At 42.3% G+C, this 20,669-nt stretch overlaps 1 protein-coding gene and 1 long non-coding RNA gene across 2 annotated transcripts in view; one reads left to right on the top strand and one right to left on the bottom strand.

Annotated features, from left to right (window-relative positions):
* Positions 1 to 17,314, top strand: part of malrd1 (MAM and LDL receptor class A domain containing 1) — a 40,248-nt gene extending 22,934 nt beyond the window's left edge. The window contains exons 21-33 of the mRNA XM_047337908.1: positions 3,434 to 3,614; positions 5,817 to 5,945; positions 6,077 to 6,238; positions 8,136 to 8,293; positions 9,223 to 9,424; positions 9,944 to 10,222; positions 10,947 to 11,075; positions 12,003 to 12,069; positions 14,627 to 14,718; positions 14,850 to 14,946; positions 15,376 to 15,436; positions 15,781 to 15,888; positions 15,986 to 17,314. Of these exons, the coding sequence (XP_047193864.1) occupies positions 3,434 to 3,614; positions 5,817 to 5,945; positions 6,077 to 6,238; positions 8,136 to 8,293; positions 9,223 to 9,424; positions 9,944 to 10,222; positions 10,947 to 11,075; positions 12,003 to 12,069; positions 14,627 to 14,718; positions 14,850 to 14,946; positions 15,376 to 15,436; positions 15,781 to 15,888; positions 15,986 to 16,087 (1,767 nt within the window). The 3' untranslated portion in view covers positions 16,088 to 17,314. The remainder of the gene's footprint in view (positions 1 to 3,433; positions 3,615 to 5,816; positions 5,946 to 6,076; positions 6,239 to 8,135; positions 8,294 to 9,222; positions 9,425 to 9,943; positions 10,223 to 10,946; positions 11,076 to 12,002; positions 12,070 to 14,626; positions 14,719 to 14,849; positions 14,947 to 15,375; positions 15,437 to 15,780; positions 15,889 to 15,985) is intronic.
* LOC124851160 lies at positions 7,416 to 18,692 on the bottom strand. The gene is made up of 4 exons (XR_007032249.1): positions 18,144 to 18,692; positions 14,755 to 14,918; positions 9,193 to 10,195; positions 7,416 to 8,552 (listed from the first exon to the last, which is right to left on the bottom strand). It is a non-coding gene; the product is annotated as an uncharacterized LOC124851160 (long non-coding RNA).
* Between the last annotated feature and the right edge of the window lie 1,977 nt (positions 18,693 to 20,669).

The raw sequence follows: 20,669 nt of genomic DNA, 5'->3' as shown, positions 1-20,669 counted from the left end.
TCAAAGACATGAGCACTTACAGATTATTGCTTTGTGCGACATTCTGGAATTTTCATAACCTCCACGTTTGCTTTGGGTTAAAAAACGGCGACATAAACAAACACACATGTTCACCATCACGACAAGATCTTCTGCAAGCAAATACGATACGAGCCACGTTTAAAGGTTGATTGAAGAACAAAGGGATTCGTGGTAATGATGCTAACAGTCCGAGGGGGTCTTGTGTTTTCTTTCCCCCCCCTGTGAAGTTCACAAAGGGCTCGACAGACCTGTCCGTTCGGATCACAGTGTCTGTGAACTGCTCTGAAGACTCATCACTCTGATAAGTGCCCTCAGCAGCAGAGTCATCTGGGTTTACAGACTCTCAGAGTGAATGTGGAACAGTGCAGAAGTCAGATATCAAATTTCCAGAACTGTTGCACGTGATGCGCCTGCATGCAAGTCGTGTTGATATATGCACATATCCAGTATTGTATTTGCCTCTGTCAGTTTATTCACATTAGATCTGAGGCAGTTTGCATTACTTGCTGTCAGATGTATTTTAAATCAGAATATTCTTACGGTGGTTGAGATAAATTACTTTACCATGAAGCTATATAACCTTCCATTAGCTCCCTGATACAGTTATATTTGGTGTAGTGGGTTCAACTGTGGCCATTATGGTGAGTCAAGCATCTGCCTGTCAAGCCAAAGAGGAGAGGTTCTACCCAAGGAAAACACGAGCATGACAAGACTGATCATTTAACGTAGACTTGATTTGAAGCGCAGTCCTGTCTGGGAACAATATCCTGATGTGCCCCTTAATGTTGTAACGTTATTTAAATGAGTAGGAACAAGCAGTTGCACCACGAGTTGAAGGTGAGACGACAGGAAAACAGCTGCCAGCGGTTCCATAAAATGAAAAAGCTATGAATACAAATTGGATTTCAGCTTAGCGGAACATTCAGTGTACGGGCTGAGACATTAGGGATTTTCAAACTTTCAATGGAGTACGCATTTTATTGTGATTACAACTTTCTTTGTTCTGGTTTTGGCCTCTTGACTGTCACCCGCAGGGATAATACAATTAAATTATGCAAATGCACATCCACTTTTCACTCTGAGCAAACTGAATTTGTGGTCGCATTTGCCCTGACTGCGAGTTCAGGAAGCTGCAAATTGACGGAATAAATGCTTGGACTGATACGACCACACACACATCAAGCAAGAGCGATGCATGCTCGTATCATACACCTGTCAGTCGCTTGCTTTTATGGATGGAGCCTTTACTCCATGACATAAATCTGGATAAGTCGTGCTGTAACGCTGCCTATTAATCTATGCTCGTCTCCAGCAGTAACAAGATTATTCCAAGCCAGGGCTCCATTGGCGTAAAGTGGAGGAGACAGCTTGTGCATGCCTCACCCAAGGGTGCACGTTAATAGGCTTTCAAACTGCAGAGTCGAAAGTGACATTGCTCGTCCTCTGGTTTTCAAGTAGATCTCTTTCACTACAGTGAGTCCTTGCAACCTCGAGTACCGCAGGTTTGATATCTTACTTATTGTGCAGCCACGTGCACCTCGGAATGTCCCGAGTTGTGAAATGATTATTTCGACTTGCGGTCATGTGCTTTGAAGTTGGAATAAACAACACCTCGACACCTCTTTCAGATTATTGCATCATATCGAATAGCAAAGGAAAAGATGAGGTTTGACAGGCATATCAATAATGTAAAACATACACATTTTTAATCATAAAACAGTCTCTATTAGATATAAATTCTGGTGTTAGGTGCTTGTGAGAGATGGACATGTAGTTTGCAAGTGTAACCTTTGACAAGTCCACATAAAACTTTATTTTTCCCAGCCGGGAACAATTTTTTCGGATTATTCCAACACCACATGGTCGCTTGTTCACCCTAAAAAAAGTTTAATCATGTGGAGAATAATTCATGTCACTGCCCTAAAACTGAATTATTGATGCAATGTGATAGAAGTGCTGCCATTCTGTCACTTTTAAAAAAAGACCAGAGGACGAGGATGCTTTTCACAGCAAACACTTTGAAACGTTCATAGTGGGAGAGGCACATGTAAATAATGAAACAGTGGCATGTGTTAACGTCAGCACTATTACCAGTGCTTATCTAGTGTGACATTTCAAAATGTCCGCCCTGATAAAAGCCAGTGTTCAAGTCCAGAACTTCTGCAGGATGGGTAGTAAAATCTATACTTTCCTCCATTAAACACTCAGTGGTTTAACTAGGCAGCGCTTTTCCCGTATTGACCTTCAGATAAAGTGGACTTTAATCTGTGCAATCACCTCGAGGGAGGAACAAGATCGAAAATGTGTTTCCGCCGAATAGATGTAACTTAGAGAGAGGGAATCGCAATAAGGCTCCTCCGATCCATATTACCTGGTCTCAGTTGGCCGAAGTTTAGCCCCCGGGTTGCTTACAGGAGCGCGAGATGAATCACGCTTGGTTTGGCTTCACACTTAAAGAATATGACCACAAGTCTTTTTTTCCATGAAAAGAAAGAAACCAACAAGTCAGTCACGACTTCTTGTGAGGTTTGTAGAAAGCGGAATCCAAATGCAGGCAGATGGGAGCAGTGAAGAAACGTAATTGAATTTGAAGATTTCGAGTCTTTCATGGCAGGTTGGCAGGCACAAGGCAATCTGAACTGAAATAAGTCAAAACACAGGAATGTGTCCTAAACTGAAACTTAAGAAAACTCCCGCTTTGAACACATTGAACGACAAAGAGGACAAGGGAACACAAAGAGAAAACCAGAGAAAACAAACGTAGACACGAGGAGAACATGTTGACTCCACACTAAAATACCCTCGGCTGAAGGGGGGTTCGAACTGTTGCTGTAAGGCGACTGTGCTAACCACTGGTCTACCGTGCCACCCTTTAAACCAAATCCAAAGATCCAAATCCAAAGATCCAAATCCAAAGTACAGAGAACTGAAATGCAAATTCAAAGACCATAAAAATGCACAAACTAGGCAAAACTGTGGGACCCAAAGCTCAGGTTCCTGTTGAAGATGGAAAAACTATGCTCGCTGTGTGGTTGTTACTGGAACAGCAGTACAGTTAACTGGGATGTTATTAGTTTTATAAAGTAGTTACTGGGCAAGAAATTTGACCTGATGCGGCATGAGATAAATCCATTGCCATAACTCAAGGAGAGCAGTGCTCAGTGTGATTATCAGCTCTCAAGGTAGGGAACTTATTACTGTGGTGTTATGCTAATGAGACTTTAATGACTCCTCAGCAGCGGCAGTCTGTCCAGGAGTTCATTCCAGCTCATTTAAACTTAAAGTTCTTCACTCTAATGAAACTCAAAGTTTCTGTTTGACTCTGCTGCAGCTTTTGAATCCCCTTTGACAGTGGTGTAACCCGAGTGAAATACCCACAGTGTGATGGTGTCATTGCTGCTCTTCTCCACAGAAAGACAACGACTTGTTGGAAGTGTGGAATAAAACGGGGCATCAGGGGAACGAGTGGATCCGAGCTGAGGTCCCCCTGAGGAGGCTGAGGAACTTTGAGGTGATATTTGAGGGGATTCGCTCGAGGGATGTGAGCGGAGGAGCTGCCCTGGATGACTTGGAGTTCATAGACTGTGCCCCAAGTAGGTGATATACACACAACACTGCTTTGTTACACCACTTGACTTTCTCCGACAAACCAAATTCAAATGAAATATAAAGAACAGTTCTAAAAGATAAAGTAAGTAACTATGCAGATTGAACTGCACCAATCCCTGGAATTTACATGAAGTGAAACTATACTAATGACAATACTAATGATTCCTATAAATACTAGGTACTGTCCTTGTTGTAATTTAATCTTGTTCTTTTACCCACAGTTCTTTGGAAATTACTGTGCATTAATATGGTGTCGGAATAATTGATAAAAATAGTTCCTGAGTGGGAAAACGCCAACTCCAGTAGGAACAACAACTCGGAACTGCTGACGTCATACTTTATAAACAATTTAACGTAATAAAACAATCAGCTTTAATGTGGACTTGTCACATGTTAAACTTTACGTCCATCCCTCTCAAACAATACAGATGTTTTTATGATTAACGTGCGTACGTTTTAAATTATTTATGTCACACCTGAAAACTTTTGTTACATCCCGACTTTCATCTAAACTCGACACTACACTGAGCTGATTTTTACCGAGACCTCAAAGTTCAAACATTATATTTAGTATTGTGTATAAATGATTATTTAATTCAAAGAGCACAACAACAAGGTGTTCATTGGGTGTTGACTACAAGGCCGTGTGCCAGAAAAAATAATAAAAGCTTTGTTTGCAGCGTTTCTAAGTAAAAGTTATTGGTTTCTGTTCCTTTATTGCACTGTCATCTTTGATTTAGGTGTTTAAAACCTGTTCTAATGAAAAGTGTCTCAAAATCTCATTGTTCCCAAATGAAGCAGTGGAGTGGAAAGTCTTTCAAAGCTAGAGATTTCATCACGTGGCAAAGTAATCAGTCAGCGGGTGAAGGGTTCAGCACATCACCTCTGCCTGAAGTCTTTCTTATTGCCTCTTTCATTTAAAAGTAGCTGTAATTTGACTTAGATACTAAGAGAAACTCATTTACTGTTGGCCAGTTTTTCAGACCAGCTCATATCTGTCGTCTTGGAAATAAAACCTTAACCTTGCAGCTCTCTGAAGCAATGCAATTTGATGTAAGTTAAAAATTCGAGGTTATTCAAAGCACTTAAGGAAACTGAACATAGCTGTAAACGTGGCCTAGAAAACTCCAAACTAGTGGATCTCAGTCTATATTATTTTTAAATTAAACTTCTCTCTCGCTTCTCTCCGTTCCTCTTTTATCTAACTTTATTTCCAACGTATCTTCAAAAGCGAGATCTAATTATGCTGTGAGATGACTTTACGATCGTCCCGGCCGATAGTTTGCTGGTTTATCCACGGAGAGAGAGAGAGAGAGAGAGAGAGAGAGAGAGAGAGAGAGAGAGAGAGAGAGAGAGAGAGCATGTCTTAGAGGGAGAGCGTTCGCCTCTTCTGCGTGATGACAGTCGCTGTCAGTGGCCGTTTGATGTTTATGGACGAGACAGATGTTCCACATTACACGGGACCTGGCACAAGGCTGGACACTGTGCGGGGCCCCTTCCCCGGCTCTGCCAAGGCTCTTCCCTGCGACACACACTTATAAACACACTTACACGGAGAGACGTAAACACTGACCCGCAGACGTAAATCAAAACAGACTGAGAGGCGTGCATGCGAGGACTGACAAGTAGGCAAACTGTCTGTCCCAAAAGCTAATTGGCACTCACACACAACTTCCATCAAATTTTTAAACGTGTGCCAAATGTGTTTTCAGCTCATCCCGTGATGGAAATAACCTCCTGCAATGCAGTCCAACAACTTTTTCCTCATTTCAGTCATCATTTAATGTCTTTTGAAGTAGAGGAGTACACACACGCATCTACACACATGCAAAAAAATTGAGCTCTTTCCTCTGATCCACCTGATCCCCTTTCGTCCTGTCTGCACCGCCGAGGCAGAGCCGGAGGAAAGAGGCTGTGATTTCCCTCACAGGCCTTTTGTCTGCCTGTGTTTTAGCGTCTCCTCCGCTCCTCGTGCCCTTTGGTCCGGAGCAAAGCGAGGAGGCCGCGTTTTTAATTGGATACAGTTGTGCGTTGTTGCATTTCCCCCTGGCGCAAAGATTTAGTCGATCTGAACGGTAAATGCTTCACAGGCTCCTGTCTCTAGATAGAAGGAGAAGAAAACAAACACGAGCTGTAATTGCTTCCCCTCCAGACGTGGTTTCTTTGTTCCTCTGTTTGTCTCCTAGATGCCGTGGAGCCGGTCAGCTGTCCTGCACTCACAGACTTTGTGTGCCACAACGGCGACTGCATCGAATCTCACCTGGTGTGCGACAACAAGGCCGACTGTGCCGACGAATCAGACGAGATGGACTGCGGTGAGCAAGAAATGGGAAATAGATTTCGTTCCCCACAGGGACTGGACTGTTTTTGATTTCAGAGCAGAACAACCACTTTTAACCGACACACCTCCCAATTTTCTTCCATCTCTCTCTACGTCATCGAGCAGACCACATAGTTGGCTCACCAGGTGCCTGTGATTTCAACATGGATGAAACCCAGTGGGAGGAAAAGTGCCAGCTTTCTCAGGACCCTGATGATAACTTTGATTGGAGAATAGGTCACAAGACTGAGACACCAGGAGCTGGGCCTCACTCTGACCACAGTCCAGGTCAGTACTCTCTCTCCTTGTCTCCCAGAGATTACATGTCTATACAAACACTCAGATTTGAACCCAACATGTTGTTTGTCCCTGCTCTCTATAAGGAACATGTAAGTACGTTCTGATCTGACACCTTCTCCTTGTTTCCTGCTCTCAGGAAGCTCAGCGTTTTTGTATTTATAAATTGACAGCTGGTAAAAAAGGAGCTTCCGACAAGTACGTGACAGCAGAGTTAATAATACATCGTGATCAATGTCACGCTGAGTCGCACTGAGCTGAACAGCGACGGACTTGTTGTTTATCTTGCTGCTGCATCAAAACATGATTTTCTTTTGCTGCTGATTTAATTTGAAATGAATCTTAGAGTATAAATAACTGGAGCAGAGATTATAATTGGCCTCATCCATACAAGGCAACGTAAACCTTCATTTTTCTATGTGACTTTGCGTTTAATTTTCAATCTCATCTGCTACATAAAATATAGGAGGACGAAAATAGTAAAAAAAAAAAAAGAAGCAATTACAGTTTTGTAAAGCACGAGTGCATTTGAGGGGGAGCCATTTAGCAGTGTACAGTTTGCTTCACGTCAAACAGAGAAGTGAAGCGAAGGACAGCGAGTTACACTGAGGTGTGAGTCGCCTCAGTTTATTAACAGGGTTTTGATTCACGGCTCGATGGAAAAGAAAATTAACTGTCAACAATTCTGATAAACTATTAATCATTTGTTGATGAAAACTCAGTCTCGTTTTGTGCTTCTCAGAATATCACAATAGTTTCTTTCTGTTTCGATATTTTGCTGTGATATAAATTAGATGTCAAACTGGTAAACATTTGCCAATGTTTTGACAATTTCCTGACAAATGTCAGACTAAAGATATTCATCTATGTAAACAAATAAATGGCGGATTAATCAATTTCTGTGTGTAAACCATCTTAAGTAGTAGTTTGATTGTTTTTTGAAAGGTGAATAAAACGTGATTCTTGAATGTACTAGTAGATGTACTATACAGTTTACTACACAGGCAGAGGTCTTCGTAGACACTGCACACAGACCTACACCTGCGACCTGCACCGATTGGGCGACACAAGCTTTATCATCTATTTGACTCCAAATGGAACCATAACTTACTAGATGGACCTCATGCTGTATTGAAGAAGACTTGAAACCAGAGATTGAGACGTTAAATTCCTTTAGAAAATGTTTACTGACGTTATAAATCAAGTTTTTGTATCTCATAGACTTCAATAGAAACCGCCTATTGCCGGTCATTCGAAAGAAAACATTCAAAAATACTCAACAGAAAGCATTGGGTTATATTTCCAGAACCAGAATCTACGTCCATTTTAAATACAGTGTATGTTCTATACTTTGAATTGTTTGCAAAAAGTACACACGCATACATGAGAGCTGAAAAAGGACAAGACATGACCCTGCAGACATCACGCATAAGCCTTATCAGGAAAATAACATTTTCCAATGTGAATTTTTGGGGTATTTTTCCTTTTCATTTGGATTATTCATCTCTTTGAGTCAGAGGAAGAATCCAGTGTTATGGGTGCGAGCACAGTTTGCTGCGTGCTCGGAATTGTGCTCAAATCCCCTTTAACTCATGTGGAAAACTTGCACTTTGTTCTGGCGTGGCTCACATGCCGTCTCATCCTCCAGCCCCAGCCGCGCCGAAGATCTGTGGAGCTTCTGGCTTCTGGCTGCAACGTTTCACAACAGCACAAACGCTTTCTTCTGTCAAAATATTGTGTATTGGAATCAACACAAGAAAGTTATTGGATTTCTTTTCCAGCAGCAAAGCAGAAATTGCTTGGTTGAGCAGGATTTAGCTGTGGGTATTTTCTTTTCCCTGCATGTAACGCAGATGTGAAGCGTCTTTATCTGTGTTTATCTCCAAAGGTGGTGGAGGGAACTTCCTGTATGTGAACTCAGCCACTCAGAGGGAGGGTGACATTGCCAAGCTGACGACGAGGCGTCCGTTTCCGGGCAGCGTCGGCCTGTGTCACCTGCGCTTCTGGTTCTTCATGCACGGCTCAGACAAGATGGGAACGCTGAAGGTGATCTCGTCTCTGCTGCATTTCCATAAACTATTCAAAGTTGGGGTTTTTTTTCGTTTTTTTTTCCTCGGGCATCAAGCTTCCAAACATGTTTGTCTTTCTTTGTCATTCGCTGCCAGACGATCCATCAAAGTCAACCTGAAGGCTTAATTTTGTCTTCGTCAGAAATGTCTGTCCTGTTTTTCTCCAAGCCTCTCGCTATGTTCCACGTCGCCCACCGTCAATCACCTGATACCCACAGGAAGGAATGAAAGTGTCCCTGCCAGGAAATAATCCATCAAAGCACATCAGCCTTACAACTTTTATTAAGATATCCATCACTTCCTGTCTTTGTTAGGTGTCTTTGTCTGCTGGGTTAATTTCAAAACAACAAATAAGCAAATGTTAAAAAAAATAACTAATTAGAAAGAATGTGTGCTATAAAAAAACTACATGCAGCCAAAGATGAGATACTTTCTCCTCTTTCTTAAATTATTATTGTTAAAGAAGTCAGGGAATTGCAATGCTGCATAAAACTAAAGATTTGTTTGTCTTTCGCTTTTGTTAAACACTTCTGTGACTATGAATACATACAAGAGCCATAATGATTTAATTGAAACTCTCATGAGATGTTGACACTGATGTGAGGAGGATGTGTTTGTTTTAAAACAAGTTGAGGAACAGTGATAGGATGTAGTTAAGTACATTTACCCAAGGACCTTGTGAAAGTATAGTACTATACACATAAAAAATATGATTGTGAAGCGCACAAAACATATTGTGTTCTGTTGCATATTATACAATATTTACATATATTCATATATTATAAAATATCTACCTGTATGTTTTTACTGTTTCCTTTCAGGCTGAAATACATTTCTACTTCACTGCCAGTTTGAATCATTTCATTGGATTCTGACCTCAAGTTGATGTTCCCTCTGCACCTCTAGGTCTTCACTGTGGGACCCAGCGGTATCAGTCTGTTGATGTGGGCGACCACTGGAAACCATGGCGGCCAGTGGACATACGCCAACGTCCTCCTGTCCAACTCGGCACCTTTCAGAGTGACCTTCCAGGCAGAGGTGGGTGGAGACAAGTGGACGGACATCGCCCTGGATGACGTCTCCTTCACTCCAGAGTGTGGGTTTGTAGGTAAAGCTATTATTTAATATTTCTCTCTTCCTCCCTGGGGTCGTTGTGCCCTTATACACTTCCAATTACTTTTTTTGTTTTTCCTCATGTTCGGCCGTGCCAGCACATTTTTCATGCTTGTTTTTCTCCAATTTTCTGTTCTCCATCATCCACGCTCTTTGTTTCCATATAAATTGTGGGGACCTTCCTGAAGTGTGTAGTGAGTTAATGGAGCCTGTTGCCCTGCAGGTCCATATACAGTATATAATGGAGCCTGGATCGGCATTGAGGGACATGATGGAGGGCAGTATGGGGGGAAAGCAGTTACATTTACTATGTGTTTTTTACTGTGTTTCCTCCCTCCACCCCTGATCTCCCTCTCTGAACTGTAGCCATTAGCAAACCTCTCTGTTTTCAACACTGTCTCAAAACATTCCTCTGAGATTCCTCACTCCAGGATTCTCGCTGCGTGTGAGCTAAACTCAATAAGAACAGATTGCTCATCTCACTGTGTTTATCTGTATTTATGTGTCCCAACAGGACCAGTGACTCCCCAGCCTCCGACCTGCAGAACGGACCAGTTCCAGTGTGCCTACTCCTTCCAGTGCATCCCACAGAGCTGGAGGTGTGACAAAGAGCCCGACTGTGCTGATCAGTCCGATGAAGAGCACTGTCCGGCCTTGGTACCTGGGACTATTCCTCCTCAGCTCCTCTGTCCCATTGGGTTTTATCAGTGTTCAGACTTTCAGTGCCTCCCGTCCATACTGCGCTGCGACGGTGTCCCCGACTGTCCTGACGGAGAAGATGAGAACAGCTGCCGTAAGTATCTGTGTGTCTTTATAAAGCAGGAATTACTTTGACAGGTGCCAGCACAGAGATGGGGACAGACAGAATATTTTAGTAGTCTGCCGATGTGATAAACAATAGAAACAAATATATGGCACAACAACAACTTAAGTGCATCACATTCTTTGTCTAGAGGTGTAAATTATGAGTTTTTTTTAATGCTTTTTTCACCATGATAAACTCCATGGTTAATATTTAATCCACCTCCTTTGCATTGGGATGAAGACAGAAGATCTAGATACTTTAAAGGGAGCTCAGTTGCCTTGCTGTTCATTCTTTTTATTTGAAACAGTGAGACAAACTTTACCTTTTTGTCTAAAACTGGGAAGAATAATTTGTGTTGTCCCTGTCGACTTTATTCCATATTTAACCTATTAATGATCTGCGTTGTAGTTTAGTGAACGGTGTGAGTTGATTGTTTGAATTTTCATGCGAGAACTGAAAGAATGTCTTGAAATCCCCTTCTTGTGAGACTGGTAACGCTCATATCGTTATCCACTGAGGGGAAATTAGGAAAGCACACACACACATTATCCCACAGATTAGGATCAAAGTGTCAAAGCAGCTTTACAATCTCTAATCCCTTTTATAGTATGCTGCTCATAGTGATCTGTGAATGCACGCTGCCCTCCCTCGACATATTTTACCAATTTTCTCTGCTTCTTCTTCTTCTTTTTCTTTTTTTTTTGTGCAACAGCTCTGCTGCAGTGTGAGCTGGGAGAACTGGTGTGTGAAGCAGGTCCACCTGCTTGTATCCCACTTCAGAAGCGCTGCGACCGCTCGGCCGACTGTCTGCCGTTCCACTCCGACGAGTCCAGCTGCCATGGTAACATATCCTCACTAACCCGGCCCCTTTTAGAGTTTTTGTTGTAATACATTGTCCATGACAGGACACAGGGTTCATTCTGTGCCTTTCACTTCTCAGTATATCAATATATGTAGTTTCAGTAAAGATATTTTTCCTGCTATGATGTAAACCATTTGTGACATTCAATTTAAATATGGCTTTTCAGCGGCAAGACAGTTCTTTTATGTTTGTATACATAAAAGAAGATTTCTTTTTAAAATACATGGATTTTGCTACTTAACGGCTACATATAGTTGTTGTTGCCACTGTATAGTGCTCTGATGAGTCACTTCTGACTGAAGTGCTGCCAAATCCCTATTCGTGGTGGCTCATTTCCACCCAGAGCACTGGCTCTCGGGACATTCTCGAGTCGGACTGTTTAGTCTTCAAAACACACCTCGCAGGTTACTGCACGCTGCCAAAATCCATTAAATCCTCCGCTTTCCTGCATTTTCAGGACAAACGCCGAACCTCTCGTTCAATCTGAAAACCACTGCTGAGCCAAAGTAACTTTATCAGGAGCTGAGCAGAACTTCAGGGCTTCAAACTTGAAGATTATTCCACAGTCAGTCCTCACACAACTTAAAGAGGGGAGAATATTTGACGGCAGATGTGCAGGGAGAAAATGGATGTATGTTTGTGGTTTATTGTACAAGCTCACGGTGTCTGAGGTTAATGGATGAGACTGAACAGAGCACACAGCACAGTTTCCCTTGGCAACAATCACTGATTTCATTTTCTTGTGTTAGAGCAACTTTTTTTGAGTGTTTTTCTGTCTCCTCTCGGGTAAAGAGAGAAATGGAAAATGACAGTGAAACAGAGTGGAGGCAAAACTTTGGAAGTTTTTCTTTTCTGTGTATTTGTTTGCACAAGATTCAGCCGTGACGGTCAATTTCTTTTTTGCAGATTGTCCTCCGATGTTCTGCCTGGATCGGGGCTCGTGCCTCGTGCACAAACACGGGCCCGTTTGCACGTGAGTTCAACTTCACCGGGACACACACACACACAAACACGCATTCATAAACAGACAAACGCACACACCTCACACACTCAGTCACATTCATGAACATCCACAAACAAAGATAAGTATCATGTCTCCTCTTCCCACTCCCCCTCCCATCCTTTATCTTTCTTTGTGAGACTTAAAACATGGAAATCCCATCAGCCTCGTTTCTTTCCTTGGAAAAGACACGCTCCATGAAGCATGTGGGAATCTGCGTATCCCCCACAGCTTAACCAGGGTGGTTCTGCCTTCATTTATCCACCAGCACAGAGTTTCCTGGGAAACTCTGATGGATTCTCCTGGTAAATATTTAAACACGGCCCCTGCTACCAATGGTCTCAGTGTGTAGACCACAAAAAAATGAGATTAATATGCTGAGCGGCTATAGGTTGTCATAGGAATCTCGGTCTGCCTTTCAAAAACACATTGGAGACAAACTCTATGCTCGCTCTGTTGGAGGTTTTCTAGAGATTGTGAATTTAGCTTCTGCATCAGCAGCCTGGAATATCTGCGATGTGATATTTCATTATAAAAAGTAAGAATGCAATAATGGGACTTGCTGCTGCATCTGCTAACATCATTATGCGCCAGTGAATCCTGTCTGAGTGATTCACATTTCTCCATTCTCGTTTCCGAAGGTTTTCATTCCCCCCCCAAAATTGATGTGAGTTGTGCAGCAGGAGAAACGGGAGGACTATGCCTGCATTCTTAGGGCACGAGGGGGTCACTGATTGGTCAGAAACTGAAATGGAGATTCTCACCTTCAGCCTGATGCCTCACGGTCTTAATGCAAGTCACTGTCAGGGACAACTTCCTCCCTTACACCTGTCAGTTTTATATTAGCGGATATTTTCACTTTGGGTATCTGTCAGAAACCACTTTTTATAGCATTTAACCTCGTAACAGATCTTTGTTTTCTTCTGGTGATTTCTGATATCCTGACTTAAAGGTTCAGCGTGTAGAATTTAGTGACATCTAGTGGTGAAGTTGCATGTTGCAGCTGAATGTCCCTCATCTCACCCTCCTCTTCAAAACATGAAAAAGAACCTGTGGCAGCCTTCAGTTGTCATAAAAACTCAAAAGGTGTTTAGTTTGTCCAGGCTGGGCTACTGTAAAAAACATGGCGGCCTCCGTAGAGAGGACCCGCTCCAGATGTAAATATGAAGTATTTAAATATAAAGGGGACATTCTAGGGTAAAGAAAACAACAATTTGTACAATTAGACAAAACATACTAGTGAAAACATCACTAGGATTAATAATATTCAAATTCCGCCAATAGATCCCTTTGGACCTTTAAAACTCTGCAGCATGTAAGATTTCTATGACCGGAACCTGCCCACAGAGGCAGCATTTATCATATTGGAAAAAAGAAAATTATAAGTTTGTGCAAGTTAAAATCACTCATACCAGCATCTTAGAATGCAAAATTATTCTTGCATGTGGCCCAGTGTCACATTGTGTCACGTAATGGCAAATTCCATCCCACTGAAATGCTGGAACAGGAAAACTCTTTGGGAGTATGAGATTTTAAGCTATTTTACGGCTGTTTCTTCCTCATTATGTAACTTCACTGCCGTCATTCTGTGCGGTGGGGAACTGTGTCCGTTCCAGCGTTGATAACAGCCCTGCTGCAGCAGAGCCCGAGAAACGGAGGCTTCCTCTGGCTCAGTATCTGCGTCACGTCTCTCCACTCTGCCGAGCAGGATCCACCGGGGGAAGCAGGCCAGGGACGGCCCACTGCCATGGCCAGGCCGTCACACAATATGTGCCCTGACCCCCTCTGAATGATAATGACACCGCGTGGCTTTGCAGAGGGCTTGTGTTTCGCATTAGAAGGTCAATGTTGCTCAGAAATCAAGCTGATACCGAACAGATGTTGACTTGGAGCACAATCCTTGTTTGGGAATAGAGGAAGTTGCTTTTCTTTTCCAGAGATGCAGCAAACCAGACCGTCCAAACTATTTGCAATTAGTCTGTGTTCAGGTCCAGGATGTCCCGCAGGAAAATCCTACACCATTTGTCAAGATAGTTTTTTTGTAAAATATGGTGTGAGAGAATATGTGTGCTTAAGATTCATGTATAGTCTCTTCTCTTTATCTATTTTAGTGTTTTATTTGTTCTGTTTTACTTTTATAATTTTTTTGTTCTCTTTTTAAAGGATAACGCTGAAGTTATTGTGTCTTATATTGTCAATAAATACCATGAAAAGATTAAAAACAACACAATATTCTCTCAAAACTTTCCAGCCTCTACCCTGTTACAATCAGTCCCCAGCACATTCATTCCTCCTGAAGTTTTACATCTTTAATAAAAAGATCAGTGTTTTGCTTTGTTTTTTTGTGGGATTTATTGACAATAATAAGAAATACAGAATATCACCAGATGTTTAATCGCTACATTTCTGCAAATCACCTGCAATAACTTTGAACGATGAAAAGTGCTAAACAAATAAAGTTTGAACAATTGATTGTTCCCCCCAAAGTCTTTGTATCAATCATGGATCTGTTTTCCGTGTCTGTTCACAGATGTTCTCCAGGATGGACGGGGAACCGTTGCCACGTGAGGGCGAAGCCGTCTCTCTCCACCCCGACACCTGAACCAGAGGACACGCAGATGGGTAATAAAGAAACACACCTCCATCAAGCCGTCTCACCTCAATCTGTTTTCTGTATCCTTGCATCAATGTCTCTGCAGTTCATTGAAGCCCCTCGTCTTTGCAAGAATTACATCCACCTCCCTTCTGTTTAGATGCTGTGTACACTGGCATCGCCATTGGACTGCTGCTGCTCGTAGCCGGAGTCGCCGTCTGCGTCCTGGCTGCATGCAGGAGAAAATGCCACTTATTGTGAGTTGTGGGTACGACCATAAGCTGTGTGTAAAGATGGATGACATGTCTCCACTTTCTCCAAAAATGAAGCCGAGATATCTGGTCATTTAGAGCCAGAGTCGGTCTCACCTGTCAATCATGACCTTTCAATAGATTAACTAATTAAAACCAAACTAACCACAGAGATGAACATACATCAGCGTGATAAGAATTGACAGAAAACATCTTTGACTTCTTGGTTTGGTCTGTGCCCCATCCACTTACATGGAGGAGGCGGGTTCATGACCTGTGCTACAACCAGACACCAGGGGGCGATCAAGCTGTTTTTTCGGAGCTGTTATGTCATTCATCTTGACAAACAGTCTATGGTTACAACAATGACACTGATGCTGATGATGATGCTGTTAATGATGAAGGTGATGATTGGTGCATTTGCTGACTCTGCAGAAAACCTGACCAGATGAACTACGAGGAGATGCATGACTCAGCCTTTGACCGGAGAGCAGAGGTCAGTGCACGGAGACGACCAATCAATCGTCAGCGAATTCTGTTTGAGCGACACCAGGTCTCTCACCTACACAAATAGAATTATTTTTTTTGTACATGTTCTCTTTCATGTGACTGCCAGTTAGGGCGCAGTTAAAAATAGAGAAGCGTGAACTGGTATCTCCACAACGCAGCACTTGCCCCAGCACTCGTTAAAGCGAGCGGTGGAAAGAGTCAGTGAAACATGATGAAGGGTTTTATGAACGTTAAAAAATGTAATTATGGACACATAATGGAACGATTAGATTTTCATTGTGCGATCTCATGTCATTTTCTAATTGCCGCACATGATTCTCCTCCTCTCAGCTCCCGTCCCCTCGTGAAAGACCATGCATTTGTCCCACGCTTAACCCCAGGAAGAGTGATGGTCGGGGGCTTTCCATCAGCGTCTACCCCTGGAAGCGAGAGGTGGAGGTGAGGTGTCTCGGCTCAGCCTTTCAGCCTTCACTCTAATTATGTGTGCAGAGGTCGGTGACATGATGTTCGTCTCTTTGTGTCTATTACTCCGCAGCAGGCTTCGACCTGGAGAGACGCCAAACTGTCCTTCACCAACCCGCTGTACAATTCCCCCCCTGATGCTAATGGCACCGAGCACACAAGCTCTGAAGCATAAAAAACAGTGGACTTTACATATCGACGCTGCAGTAGATCCGTGTCGGACTGTTTGGGCAAATACTTGATGAGTGTGTCTTGACTTGCTGAGGTGCCAAGTCAGGAGAAACTAGTCAAAGAGAGGAGGGGAGTTCAGATATTCTGACAAGAAGTATCGGAAAGCCAATTCGGATCTACGGCTGTCGTTTACAGCTAAATTATTTTTAATCTTATGTGATTACATCTTAAATAAAAACTTTGGACAGGAGGATTGCTGAATTCAAAAGTTTAATACATTTTGTCAATGTAAATACCAGTGAATCAACATTTACTTACAGGAGCGCCACTGCTAAACTAACCTTTAAAGCAATGGTAAAACATTTGGGGAAATAACCTTATTCTTGTTCTTGTGGAACTTTCAATAAGATGATTGTCGTGTCTGGACATTAAATATGTACAAAATCCACCTCTGAATATTTCTAAAAAATTTCTTACAGTTTAAGATTCAAATTTTGCATCTGGATTATCATGCAAAATAGTCAAATGTCAATATTTAACAGTAGATAACAGAAGGTTTAACGTTAACCCTAATTCATTTTAGTCATTGTGTACTTAATGCTGCCAGAGTAGCAGTTTATTAACATTGCCACCGAACTTTCACTCGCAGAAATAGTTGCGGTTCGTTTGTGCGTCGCGATTAAAAGTTTTCTTCGTTGTTGGCAAAAGCAGAAAACATCTGGTTCACTGAACTGAAAAGCTCCACTGATCACGCAGAGCTTCCAGAAAGAGTCCCGACTTCATTAGTGATCTGTTTTAATCCCCACAAGTGCAAATAAAATAGTTATGACCTGGTTTTATTTGAAAATTACAAGTCAGCCTCCTGCAGCTGCAGCGTGAGCTGAATCTCTAACTCCCTGTGACGACCAGTGCAGAGTGGATGGGTCATAAACATCCCAGTTAAAACCAGTCATTCATGTTCAGTCGTGTCTCATCACGCATGTCGACATAAGTGTCCATACGCGCTTACATGTTGATTTGCATGACCAGGCCGTGTACTGCAGCTTCCTATGAGCCTCACTGTCATCACATATAAGAGCTGATGAAATCCCTGCTTCAGTTGCACCAATGTGATAAATTACAAGAAGAGTGTGATTATTCCACAGGCCTTTATTAAACATGTGACATTGTTTCATGACCCAGACATGACGTCCTGATGTTGTAGACTGTAAATAAAGATGGTCGACATGTCTCCACTTCCTTCCACTATCCAGACGTAAAGCTGTCAATCATGATGTTTCACACCATTCTTATGATATCAAAAAAGTTCTTAAAACCAAACTTAGAGACAGAGTAGAGTAAGAACATACATTGCTGTGATAAATGACAGAAACCATCTTTGAGAAAAATCTTTTATACTTTGTATTTTGACTTTTTAATTTGGTCCATGTCCCATCCGACAACATGGAGGAGGCAGTGTTTATGACTGTAGCCAACCACCAGGGGTCAACCGTAGTGCTTTGGCTTCACTGTCGGGGAGCTGTCGTCTCTTCCATCTACGTCTACGGTCATAACATAGGAACTGATACAATTAATCTTCAATTAAAACAAAAGTTTAGTCTTAATTCGCCCACAGTTCTTTATCAAACAAGACATTATGATGTGACACAGTAGAAAAACAACGTGTTAACAGTCAGACCAGTCATGGCTTGAGTTCCCCAATGAACTCAAGATTTTAATTGGAGGGAAAATATGATAATTGGAAAACAAAGTCTTTCATCTAGATGGAAAAAAGGAAGTTAGTAGGAAACGAAAGGTCTAATGACTCCTAATGAAAGTACAACAGCCTTGAGCCTCTGCCTCCTCTTTCTGCTGAACACACACACACAACCTCTGCTTTCATTTCAAGCACATGGACAGAAGACCTCTCGTTTCTTTCTCCTTCAGATCAAATCAAAGCATGAAACAAACTCATCCTGATGCACAAGAGAAAACCTGTTCTCCTGCACGTTCTGCTCTGCAGGGACTAAACTCAGTGTGGCCCAGCTTCATGCTTTCATGGTGTGGCTGCAGGTTCTTACCTGTGATCTCGGCTCGGACGTTCCCCACGCACTGCAAAACTACAACAACTCCAAGGAGAAGGTCGATCGCCTTCACACCCGCCATATCCAAGTGTTCGTCCCGGTATCCCGGTGGGGTGTTTTTTTATTCACAGAAGAAGGCGTCGGTCCCCCTGGTGCAGCCGACACTTGCACCGCTTCCCCCGCGCGCACTCCGAAACTCTCCTGCCTCCCGTGCTGCTTTTAAAACGGAAAGCTGCCTGCGCTGCACTGAGCTGCGTCTCTCTGTTTTGTTCCAGCCTGTGCCAATGTGCGCGCTCCTGGGGAGGCGACGCGCTCGTCCTGACGGGTCTCCACCTCCGAAGCGATGCAAAAAAAAAACAATACGAAAAGAGGAGAAAGAAGTTAAGACATTTGAAGGCTCAACACACAAGTCTCACCCCGATGGAGGGAGGTGCATCGGGGTGAGATCCCCGAACTCTCTGGACTCACTGACTGTCGTCCCGCCGCAGATCAGCTGTGTGTCGGTTGTCTGTTGTGTGTCCGCTGCTGGCGTCTGAGCTGCTGGTTTATCTCCTGCATTTCCTTCAATACAAGTCGGATTATGTACGAGACTAGATGTCAGGACTCTACGGTATGAAGATGCGCATCTTTCGGTCTGTCGATAACAACCAAAGCCCCGTTGGAACAAATGAGTGGATTCAGAAAGTGAAACGCTGGAGTGCTTTTACTTTGAAACGGGTTCGGAAAGTGTTGTAAATACATTTGTGTCATAGACAGATACACATTTTGGTCCACAGCAGAATAAACAGAGAAAATGATCTTTCACCTGAGTTTTAATGTTTATCTGATGAATTTATGTCACAAACAAATGGTTGCAACACTTTCTGTAAGCCTTTTCAAAATAAAAGCACTCCAGAGTTTGTTAATGATATCCATTCCCTTGTTTAAAAAGTTTTTTTTATTGTGAAATATTTGCAGGAGTGGAAAGATGCATGGCTTCATACTGTGTAGTACCGGTATTTATTTGAGTACAAGGGACGTCTTTCATACAATAAGGCAATAATCATATTTGTGGCCATATTCAAATGAAAGCCTATATGTAAAAACATTGTGCTGCATTAGCAGCTCCTCTGCAGAACATGATGTGGAACTGAGAAGCTACATATTTTGCATTGTAAATATGAATTGATATTAATTTGAATATTGTCATTGAATAGAGAAAGTTGCACAACTGCCTCTCTTTGTGTATATTTATTTCTTGTACATTCAGCCTTTAACAGAAATTGCAGAAAATTATAAATATGACCCTCCTAAGTGGGTTTTTTGGAAGATATCAGGGTGGTAGCTCTCAGCTTACGTTTGGAATTAAAAAGTGCTCTTGGGCTCGAAAAGGTTGGTGACCACTGCCCTACAGCATATATGATGTTGTGTTACATATGTAGTGGGACATACAAGATATCACCTTTATGTTAAGTCTCCCTGCCTTGACACAGAGCACTTGACCAAACCGATATCCATACATCCTGTACATGTACAGTTCTCTTCTGCAGCTGCTGATCAGTTGTAGTGCTGGAGCTGCTGTTCTGTCCAAATTTCCCATCTGCTCGACTTTTGTTTTCTGGTTGTATCTATTTATGATGGATTACATATTACACATCAAATTATCCTCATTTGGCTGTAATGAAATGTCAAATCACATATCTCACAGAAAGCAGCACCAATGTCACCTTCTTTACCTTCTGCTTCTTAGTTTGTATAAGCCCAGAAAATGACACACACTGAAATAACATCTTCCAAGTTTTATTTCTAATCTCTTGCAGCCACTTAGACTGTAGAATAGAATTAGAATACAAAAAAAAATGTTTCTGCCATTTTGCACAGGCTTAAGTACGGCACTGAATAGGAGTGCTAAATTATGGCCTATTGCATATAGTGGCTGTAGATATCACAGTAAATGTCATCATCTCAACCAGTAATGGGCTCCCTGCTTCCAAGTTCCATTGATTTTCTTCTATAATTGTGAAGGGAAAAGAGTAAAGGGGAAACAGAAGAATCACTAACAGTATATTTATCTCAAAAGGAACTGAGACTAAAGAAAGGGGGAGTGGTCATGGTGAAACTGATCCTTTCTTTGCATTTACCATTTATTAGTCAGTGTCAGTATTTGGGTTTTGCTTGTCAGTGATAAACAATATGATGCATAGTCCGGCCATGACGGGATCATGTGGACGTGAAGCATGTGTTTCTGTCGCTGTTTGGTTTGCAAGAGGACCAGATTAACATTTTAGGAATTTGCTGTGAGACCCCTGGTGATCCTCCCACCTACCATCCATGGTGCATATATTTATCTCCCATCCCAGAACAAGTACTGCAATAACACTGAATCTAAAGTAAATGAGGGTGAATTGCAAAAACGATTTTGCATTTGACATGCAGTGAATCGGAGGCTTTTGGGGCCCTAGACCATTTTGCTCATTTGGTAATCCAGCCTTGTGAGTTCGGCAGGAAAGTAGGCACAACCTCAGAATAATATGTAGGTTGGTA

This window comes from Hippoglossus stenolepis, chromosome 19 (assembly GCF_022539355.2).
Source record: "Hippoglossus stenolepis isolate QCI-W04-F060 chromosome 19, HSTE1.2, whole genome shotgun sequence".
NCBI classification, from domain to species: domain Eukaryota; kingdom Metazoa; phylum Chordata; class Actinopteri; order Pleuronectiformes; family Pleuronectidae; genus Hippoglossus; species Hippoglossus stenolepis.
This window is presented reverse-complemented; position numbering and strand designations above follow the sequence as displayed.